General features: G+C 42.2%; 1 protein-coding gene across 7 annotated transcripts in view; it reads right to left on the bottom strand.

Annotated features, from left to right (window-relative positions):
• Positions 1 to 398: 398 nt before the first annotated feature.
• The window catches only part of lrp8 (low density lipoprotein receptor-related protein 8, apolipoprotein e receptor), a 170,775-nt gene continuing 160,503 nt past the window's right edge, over positions 399 to 10,670 (bottom strand). For 2 of the 7 annotated variants that reach the window (XM_019346930.2, XM_019346926.2), the window contains 2 exons: positions 7,901 to 8,073; positions 399 to 6,152 (listed from right to left, as the gene is read on the bottom strand). In XM_019346930.2, the coding sequence (XP_019202475.1) occupies positions 6,114 to 6,152; positions 7,901 to 8,073 (212 nt within the window). In that variant the 3' untranslated portion in view covers positions 399 to 6,113. Of the gene's footprint in view, positions 8,092 to 10,670 lie in introns of all 7 variants that reach the window. The other 5 variants (XM_019346928.2, XM_019346921.2, XM_019346929.2 and 2 more) reach the window with 3 other exon arrangements.

Here is a 10,670-nt window from a genome sequence, read left to right as displayed (position 1 = left end):
GTACAGATATTCAATGTAAGTACAGAAGTTGCTAAGTTGTCAACACTCCCCCCCCTTAACAACCCGCCCCAGTTAACCACCCTGCACCCCCCCAGCCCCTACCCCCTCCCTCAACAGACACAGAAGACAGAAAAACAGAGTAGAAGTATACAGGAGCACAAAACAAGGCACCAATAAATTAAAATGATTCCTCCTCCTTTTTTCCCCAGCCCTACTTAAAAGAAACAAAAACAAACAAAAAAACAACCCCCCCACCCCGCCCCCCCAAACTAACAAAAGACTAATTAAATTTAAACAGAATTAAATACAGTAGGAACGCTAAAAATCCGCATTGCTGTTAAAAAGCAAGAAAGTAAAACAGAAACGAACAAATGGAAGTAAAAGTAAAATAGAAACACTTTGGCAGATTATTAAATTTTAGTTACAATCAAGTAGTAAAGAAATCCAGTGCTCATGTATACAAATAAATTCATATATAGTCTACACTCCTTTTACCCCAGAAGTTTATGTACATCTTTTTTTTTTCCGTTTTTTTGCCGTTGTTGTTGTTTTTACAGATACATTTAAAACATTATCAAAAGATTTTTGCAGTATGAAAACGTATTATTTACAAGTCAGGATTCAAAACCACTGGACTGTACCACTGGACACCCCCCTCGAGCCCCACCCCCACCACACTTTTATTTCCTCCCTTACAAAGAACGTTATTTCTTTACACAGTGCAGAAGGCTTCTTGAAAAGTTTTGTGCAACAAACAGCGTAAAGAAAAAAAAATGCCTGTCTTATGGCTGAGGAATGGTTAGAGGCCCGGATGTTTTTTTCTTTTCTTTTCTTTTTTAAGCTTTCCTTGCAGACAAAGACACATCAGCAAGATTTCTGAGAAAATGTAGGTGGACAGTTTTGCAAAAAACAAAAAAACCTGGAGCCTTAGATTTTCTTTCAATTTCTTCATCCTGTTTGACTGTGGAAGGATCATCAAAACGTATCAAAACGTTCCCCCTGTACATATCATCATCATCATCATCCCGAGCCATGAGAAGATTTACACAAAGCCTTCATTTTACACCGAGTGCTCGAAAAATCTAGGCAACTGAACGCTGCCCCTTCAAGTAATCAAACATCAAGTAGATTACACATAAAACTAGAAATAGTCTGGTGAGGAGATAGAGAGGGAGAGACAGAGAAAGGAGGAGAGCAACAACTACAACTCACTTACACAGTCCAAAAAAAACCTCCCCACATAACAAAAAGAGGAGTCAGTGTATCGAGGGAAGTCACTGGGTCAACAAAAGCTAAGTGCCATCCAAGTAGAGTCACTGAGGGTTCCTTCCACAATCCAAAACTGTAGCTCAAGGGGGAGGCCGCTTCTCCAAACTGAGTGTGATTGTTCACCGGTTTGCTGGTTCACATTTTTCTTTCTATCTCTGGGGATTTCCTTATTACTTTTGTTGTTGTTTCAGGTTATTTCCTCCAGTGTTTTCTTTTTCTTTAATTCTTCCGCTGTGTGCCTGTCTACCCAAAGACTGAGAGCCCTTGCCAAAGGAAAGATGTTCATGGGTGAGATGAAGATGAGAGGGTTGCAAGCGAATGAGAGTGCACAGAAACAACAGCGTGGACTTTGCCCTCGAAGCTGAAATTCAACAGTGCGACAGCCAAAGAAACAGTAAAACTCACAGCTGGAATTACATTTGATACAGTGCTCGAGGAGATGAAGTGGTGGAGCGATGTGAGAAGAGCACTGTGGTTAAAGCAACGTAAGGTCTCCGCTCAGAAAAGGAAAAGACAAGCAACAGTACGATAAAATGGAGAGCACAGATCAGGAAGACTGTATCGGGGTTATCAGGACTGTTAGTATTTACTATTTACGCTGATAACATGCAACAACTTCCTCCCTTGATTTAGTAACAATTTGCACAGTTTATGCACTTAAGGTGTCCATTAGGATTGTTCTGAATATTTGTTTTCTCAATCAATGAACGAGTTAAATAGAGTTAAATATGAAGGAGTTAAATATTATGATAAATATGCCTATACATATGGTTTTACTGGTGTAAACAGTATGCATCCTACATAGTTAAAATAACAACTTATATTCATTTCAATCCTGTCACCTAGAAACTACTTTTAAGCAAAACACCGTCTCTAGCAACACATTTTATATGTAGTAGCTGTAGGCATCTATACATATAAAGGGACCATATTAGTCCTTTTATATAGTTCTGGTATGATATATGTAAATATTAGCTCTGGTTTCTATTTGGAGTTTGACTGTAGGCTGAGAGCTGTTTGAGCAGCCGTCAACTAAAAGCTCTAAAACAGAGCGGAAAACAGCTCTTCTGTTGATTTGTATGCCCTCTGTCCACCTTGAACATCTGATTGCCAATTCTGGTTGGGCGTGGTATATAAGCATAATTTACACACTGCCTGATGTTGTTTGGATCTGCTGGTTGCTGCATGTGTGCATTATCGCCAACAGGGAAGTTTCGGCGTGCCATCTAGTGGACAAACTATGCAACATCAATACTCAACATAATTGAAGGGTGTTTCTCCTGTCTCTTTACTTTTTTCATTTATTGGCTGTTATAAATGCTGATACCAAGATAGTTAATATCAACCAATAAAATCAGCCTTTCAGACAATATTTCAGTATTTAGTACGATATAAATGTCATTTCTAGGTGACAGCATTGAATCTGTGTTAAAAGTAAATAGCGAGGCGTTCACTTAAATGTAAATCACCAGAACAAATGTACCCTGTTTTCTTCCTTCAACAAAAGGTAGTGAGTTCCAGTAACTCAGAAATCCATACAACACAACAATGCAAAGACCAACTCATTTAATTAACTCATTTTTCTCAAAGATTTCAAGTTTACTAGCGAGACATTTTTAGACGTACATCAACATTTTCAATTCAGTAAACACAGTCTATGAGGAAAAAGTTCATTTTAGTGCAGTATGTTTCCCCATTAAGTGTTAAAGAACTCACAGTATCGTTTGTAATGTTGCACTTTGTTCTCTAAAGCAGCGATTACTAGATTAACACTGAACTAAAAAAACAAAACAAATACACATACTTTTAGAAGTGAGCCAGTGCACTCTAAGCTTGTCGAACCTACAGGAAAAAAGCCGATATAGCTGACATCACACCAGTAGTTAGTCCCTTAATAGTCTTGTAAATATGGAACAACAGTGAAGCAGGTGTCTAGAGAGCCTATGGTCACTGTAAGGACGCCACTGCCACTACAATTACTACCTCGAATAGTTAAAGACAAACTACCGTTCCGGGCTTCTTTCAATGTCCTTCAGAACAGACGAATGCTCTTGAGGTGACCACACAGTGGACCAGCCAATCTGTCTTCACACTGTAGCCAATTTATTCTCCTACCTGCACCCCCCCACCCCCCACCCCCCAGCATGGAACTCGATTAGACCTGAAGCAAACATGGACATGAAGGAAAGTGTTGGCACGCAGAGCTGACTCAGCTCAGGGAGCTGTGATTTATTTAATCTTAAATTCACAAAGATATCTTTACATCCACATTTTTCCATCACTACCTAATCTCTCCTTTGGGAACTGGATATTTCCTGATCCTATACGCATAAAAACTCCAGTGGCTAATATACATCATTGTTTTCAGTGTTTAATCATGTTTAATATATGTCAATCCTTAAAGGCCTAAAAGGCAGTCATTGGAGGAAACTAACAAACCAGTCTAACGTCGTGCTGAGCGGAGTCCCAATCTTCCCCACTGTGCAGTGCATTACATTTTGCTTCATCTGTACAAGGTGAAGATGAAGGGAGATGGCCTCCCCCTTGCGCTCGATCCTCCTCTGTTAGATAGATGTAGGGGGAGCGCGCTGCTGGAGAGGACTACAATTTACCTGTCTAGCTTGCTACTTGTCACACACAGTTCATACAAATCACCCACTGTGCTTCATAAACTGAGAGGAGAGAGTGCCATCCTTTTGAGGGAGGCGAGAGGAGTGACTGTCAGAATACGGCGACGCCAACACTGGCAGAAATCGGGGAAAACAAACGACCCACCGTTCATCTTCCAAGTACAAACCTGCTCACATATGGCGGCGTATAAATTCTGGCAGTCAAGCCCTACACCACCTTTTATCTTTGTTTTCCTTGCCTTTCTGTTCCTCCCTCGTGGTTATCTGAGCTTCTACGCTGAAGCCGAGCCTTCCAAGAAATAGTGAAATCCATGAATAATAACCGTCATTAATCAACTGTTGCATGAATACATAATCTGAGACCGTAATGAGTCTAGGATGGAAGACTTTAACATTTGCATTGGGAACTTTTGTGTGTGTGTGTGTTATTTAGTCATATTGGATTTACTAGTCCAATATGTAGGATCTTAAATGCAGCATTGATCAGATTCATTAGGCAAGAATGGAAGACCAGTGTTTTATGTATTTATAGTTTAGACCATCCAAAACTGCCTTACAGAGTATATAATGTGTTTTAACTGTGCTTAAAAGTGTCAAATTTTCAATTAGGACACCAAATAATGTCCTGAATAAGAACGCTGGCATTTTGCCTCGACTACTTGTAACAGCTCTGCTATTCTGTCATCGCGGCCTCCAGTGATTCGCTATTCCAGCACGAGACGAGCAATTATTGCAATATTCATTGGCATGAATCGCAACTGATTCAATAGGCTGGAAGCTGGTTTGAAGCAAGCCAAGGAAGATCAGGTCCCATTTTTCAAATCGGCGCTCAGCTCAGTCGGCCTCGGTGTGTTACTCATCTGCGCACCGCACAGAGACGGTGACAGTGACAGACATAAGAAATACAGCATCACATCCAGAAAACACACAGCTGCACTGTTAAAAAGGGGGAGTAAAGGTGCCTCCCCCACCCCACCCCAAAAAACAAACAAACAAAAAAACCCAGCTGGGACTGATGTTTATGGGGTCACTCAAAGTCAAAGACCTCTGTGTTTTCTTGCCGTGATGAGCTTGTCATCTCACTCTTCATTTCCTCCAGGATTCCTATACAGCAAGTGCAGCATGCACTTGCATGTTTTTAAATCCGATCACTAAACAACTATTTAACATCCAATTAAATTCCCTGCAGCAATTCAAAAGAATATGTTCTTGCTGCTAGAATATTGACGCTGGCAGATGCAAATGAAGACTCAGAAACACATGTGGGATTCCTGCTACTCAGTGCAAACAGGAAAACAATCCCAAGTTCATTATTGACTGTATGCACACCTCTGACGGCAGAGGAGAGGGGATTACCCATAATCCTTTGCCTTTTCTACCCTGCTGCTTTCAGCCTTGAGGCACTACCCTCTGGTGTCACAAATACTCCAACTCCCCCTAAAGGAAAAAAAGAAAAAGAGAAAAAAAGTCTCCTTTACCCCCAAAATCACCTCTAAATGTAGAGACGACCCCATCAGTTTTCCTCTCCTTGGCTGTATTTAGCTTTACAGTAAGTGAAAGGGGCAAATCTGAGTGACTAGGTGTGAAAAAGGATGACACCCCCCTGCAACAAACCCCTTAAAAAAAGGTCTCCTTACATGACAATGAAGAAATACAACGTCCTTGCTTGCCACTGTACCGCACCATCCTTCCAAACTCGTCTTTCGTGCAGTGCACTGAGAGGTGCTGGTCACATATTTACAACAGCAAACGCAACAGAAATAAATAGAGTGAAAGCACGAGGAATTTAAAATTATGCATGCTGCCTTCTCCCGCTTGCATGACGGCCAGAAATCCTTCTATTTACAAAGTGCACTGAGACAGCTGAATGAGGTTAGTATGGACAATATCATCATCAAGCAGCATTTTGAGCAGCACTGGTGCTAACAAGAGGCAGAGAGAAGAGAGGAGTGGAGTAGAGGCTACTAAACTAATAGTAGTAGTAGTAGCTAATAATGGTAGTAGTGTTACTCCAGTGGAGACGGTAGGAGATGGAGGGGGGATTTAACAGGTGTACATGTCATCCCTGCTCCTTAAAAACGGGGAGGCAAAATGAGGTCTCCTTTTCTTTTCTCCTCTGCGTTGTACTGGCCTCATTGTAGTGGTCTAGAGGCTGTGGTGAGAGGAGGGGGCCAGGATGGGAGCGGAGGGGTGCAGGCTGCATCCCCTCCTCCCTCAGGGATAGCCATCATCCTCCAGACTGAGTGCCACGCGCTGCAAACAGCAGATAAAAAGACCGTTACCACAGCAGGCTGGTTAAGGAGAGAGAAGTGAGATAGAACAGTGGGGAATGAAAACAGAGAGGCTCAGTGGAAAAAGGGAGACAAGATTCCAGTCTAGGTGGAACCCAGAAGAAAAATGGCAGCTTTGTTATGTGATGCCCTCTCACTATTCTGCCTCCTGTCCCCGACCTTTGTCTTCGTTTCTTTCCAATTCAGCCCCCCCAACGTCTTGTTTGTCCCCTCCTTCCCTGGCTGTTCGTAGCGAGGAATGCAGGCTGCTTGCCTACGGCTGCGAAAGTCTGGCCCACATAATGCAAGCCTGATTCCTCTGGCTGCCCGAGCTGCCACACTGAGACAAAGGGCAAGAAAAAGTTAGGAAGAGAAAAGACGAGGAAGAAAACCACTAAAGAGATAAAAGGCAATACATAAGATTTGTACAAATGTTTGTAATAAAACTGGGAAAATGAGAGAGAAGGAGTAAAGTCCCCTCTCTCGTTCGGTGAGGGTAGGTTGTTACTTCGACCTTGAATCTTAATATGACTCAGTCGTGCACCTGTTTCAGTCTCTGTCTGAGCGTGCTTTCCGCCTGTCATCGTGCCAGTGATACCCAGAATTCTTTGCCTTCTTTCTCTCCGGGGTGACACAAAGAAATCTGTGTTACCATGCCAACCGATCAAAGCGCTAGACTCCCATCTCGCCCTCCCTCCTTTATCCTTTTTGGCTGCCCTTCGTCGCTTGCTCTCTGACACCCAAAACAAGAAGCATATTCGGTAAATGTCATAAACTCCTAATGATGCACAGCCTGGATTTAAGGGCATTTTACTTTACTGCTACATGTTGCAGCAGCCGCCGTGTCCAGGGTTTGTAGAAAATGCCGCTTGCAGTGATTTTTAAAACTGCATATACATCAGTGGGAAGTCATCAGGGTAATCCTGAAATCACATTGCTGAGATTTATGGTTTCTGCAAGATAAATTGTATTTCGAGAGTGTCCTTCATCCTGATTTGTGCTCCCTTTTTCAAATTTTGTGTGACCTCTAAACAAAATCGCATTAGTTCAATGCTATGACGCAACTATCTACTCTACATGTCCAATTTATTTGTGAGCGGTCTAGCCTTGTGCTCTCTGTTGTCCATTTTTAAGTGGCTATAGAGCGACTCCTCTTTCACCTCTTTTTTTTTGCATCTCATCTGCACTAATCATGATTTCTTGGCTGTTTGGACAACATTTGTTCGAACCTTTCTGAAGCAAAGGAATAATGCTTTGCCTGTGCACAGGGGTTTTGTCAGGAAATGGGGATCACTCACTTCAACAACCAAAAACACTAACACGATGCACAAATAAATGGGATGGCGGGTCGGCAGCAGGGATGTATCGCATGAATATGGTTGCTGAAGGTGAACGAAATGTGGACATGGCGTGGTGTCGAGGGTTTACGTGTACGCGTGACTGGTGTGTTCGGTAATTACTTCAAAAACATAAAGAAATAAAATGATATATGAACGTGTGCGAGCCTGTTCTTTCTTACAACCAGGCTGACATGTACAAGAAAACGAGCTTTTCCAAACCCTCGCGCCAACTCCCATTTCCCAAATATTTCACACTCCTTCCTTTCCTCTGCAGTACCTCTCACTTAGCGCTCGAGAGCATCGGCGCCCCCGAATACCAGTGAGAGTTGTTGTCTGTGACGCCGCCCCCTAGAGGAAGTGCTATGAATGGCTGACTGTGGCTGCCACTCACTGCTGGGTAGACGTGACCGATGGACTCGCTGTGACGCCCGATGTGGATTTCGTCGTCGTCGTCCTCTGTGGTTTTGCGGTACACCGGGTTGTCAAAGTTCATGCTCTTGGTGTTCTTGCGCCGCCAGTTGCGCCAGACCAGGTATCCGCCGGTGCAGAGCAATCCGATGACCACTGTGGCAAGGATAGGGACTGCATGTGTTTAACACACACACAACAACAACACACGGCGGGAGCGTTAACACAGCCCGGGGGACACAGAGCGACGCTTTAAGCACTCACGCACAAGCACACGTTGCACTGTTCACCTGAAGGCTCATTATTTTTCAGTTTTTGTTTTTGAAAGATGCAAAATGTTGTTTGCATAACAGCTGCTAAGAAATGAAAGAAAAAAAACAAAACGGAAATTTTCACCTTCTGGAAAAAGTCCAGAGGTGCACAAGGAGATGAACCTGAAGGGGAAGCAGTCCACTTTTCTTAAAGTGTTTAAAACACAATTACAGTAGAAAGTTCTGTATTGAAACCACTTACAAAAGATATATTTTAAATGAACAATGTTTTGTTGTTGTTTTTTTCAACTTTCAAGTTAAAGAAAAAGTGGTGGCACTTTATGCATCTGTTTCTATAAATTTTGTGGGCTGAGCTTTTTATGTTTCATCCCCCGTATGTCCTCTGTATCTGCATTTAAAAAAATCTAAGCATTTATTAGTGAAACAATGAGCCTTCAAAGAGGAACTAATCATTCATTGCATTATATCCCCCCTCAGTGTCACGTAACGATCAAAAACATGCACACACAATATGCAACCATAAATGTCTGCATGCACATATACATCATTCCAACACACGCACACACACACACACACGTGGGCACACTGAACCAAACTGGCATTTTATATTAAATCTGTAACCATTCAAGCCCTGAAGACACTGATTACGGCCTTGTTTTTGAATAAAAGCCCCACAAGGTTGCTTAATTGTCATCAGCATATAATCCTGGTGCTCATTGCCCGTTTTTTGGGCAATGATTTATAATTTTGTATTATATTGCACCGAAAAATTAATATCTGAAGTGTCTGGATGGGGTTATGGGAGGAGAATAGGAAGAGGGTAAGAGGAGGAGAGAAGACGGGGAAAGGGTTGGGGTTTGGAGGATTTGAGATAAGCGCCGTCTCTCCCCTTTCATTACCATATCAGCATAACTGCCCTGCAAGGACCTGTGTGTGTGTGTGTGTGTGTGTGTGTGTGTGTGTGTGTATACAGTGCATGCTTTAGAGTTTTTGTATAATGAAAGCACAAACAGCCAAACCAGAGGTAAGTCAAGGAGGTTTGGATATGTGTGCCTGCATTCATAGATGTGTTTTCCTACGCCACAGTACGCCTGTCTAATTGCGACTTTATTGGATAGACACTTGAGATTCTTTCATGGCCTGGTTGGAAACTCCAGTGCCTCCTTTGTTCTGCTCTAAATGCTCAATGGTTTAAAGGAAAAAAAACAAAAAACCATCAACTTTCCTCTCATTTAGAAAATTTATCTCCAATTAGCGAGTGGCAAAACAGCCTGTCTTTGGGTAAAAACGATAGTCATTGCTGGGCTGCTTCCCCTTACGGAGCTGTGGGTGGGTGTGGTGCATTACTGGGTATGAGCGGCGAGCTGGGGTGCAGAAATCCAGCCCGTGTGGACCTCCAACATTAACGTTTCAAAGCTGCTAAAAAAAAGATTTGTGGCCGCAATAAATGGGAGAAGGACAGAATAAAGGATAAAGCGGAAAGGGTTAATAGTCTCCGGGGTTATTTTAATGAGCTGATATTTCAACTATAGAGACTGAAAAGAGGAAAAAAAAATAGCTTTACAATCTTTTAGCGCTCCCCTGAATTATCAAACTTGTTAATATTAGGGATGAAAGAGATCTCAATTAGTGGCATATGCTGCCACTATAAGGTCATTTGCACATTCAGCTGATTTCCCAGTCAAGTTGGGCATGAAAGTATGAAATATTTCCATAAAATTAGATTTTCATTTTAATCGGAGCTAATAGAGTAGATTAACTTTTCTAAGCCGGTTTGATTGAAAGAACTACAATTGCCTTTTTCTGCCTTTGTAGAGGCAGCTTGATGGTTTTCTCTTTATGTTTCATTGCCTAAACAGACAACAGCATTATGTCTGAGGTCATTAGCTTTCTGCTCCAGGCCAAAAACACAATTTCATGGCATTAATCCACTTTTCTCTCCCCTCATCTCCCGTAAAGCGGTATAACCCACTCTTAGTCCGCTCGGTCACAAAAATAGGTCAGAACGCTGGCCTGATTGATACGATCTGATCAGAGCGGTGAACACGAGCAAAATGTTCTAACAGCTGGTCAAGTGTGATGACAAAACCTGAATTGAATTTCACATTCGCTTAAATGTCATTAATAATGACATAATGTGCATATTACAGCGGCCTGGCCGTTTACTGACTGAGGGGCTCACTTCCATGTAATGGCTTTTTCTAGCCATAGGCCACGAGGATATTGCTGGATAATACCATACCTCAGTACATTTTCTCTATAGATGCGATACAATTTTATGCCCGAATCTCACTATTGAACCAGATAGAGGGCTCATGTGTTGAATTGTTATTATTTTAATGAGAATGTTTTAGATTTAATCAGCCAGGTGGAAACGCAAACATCCTAAAACCCAGGCACACGCATGCAAACACATAACCTCATACTCACACACATTAAAAACAAAACACACACAACATGCAGGACTTAAGCAGACTTGAA

The sequence above is a fragment of the Oreochromis niloticus genome, linkage group LG17, assembly GCF_001858045.2.
Source record: "Oreochromis niloticus isolate F11D_XX linkage group LG17, O_niloticus_UMD_NMBU, whole genome shotgun sequence".
Taxonomy (NCBI): domain Eukaryota; kingdom Metazoa; phylum Chordata; class Actinopteri; order Cichliformes; family Cichlidae; genus Oreochromis; species Oreochromis niloticus.
Note: the sequence above shows the minus strand (reverse complement) of the source record. Positions and strands in the feature narration are given on the sequence as shown.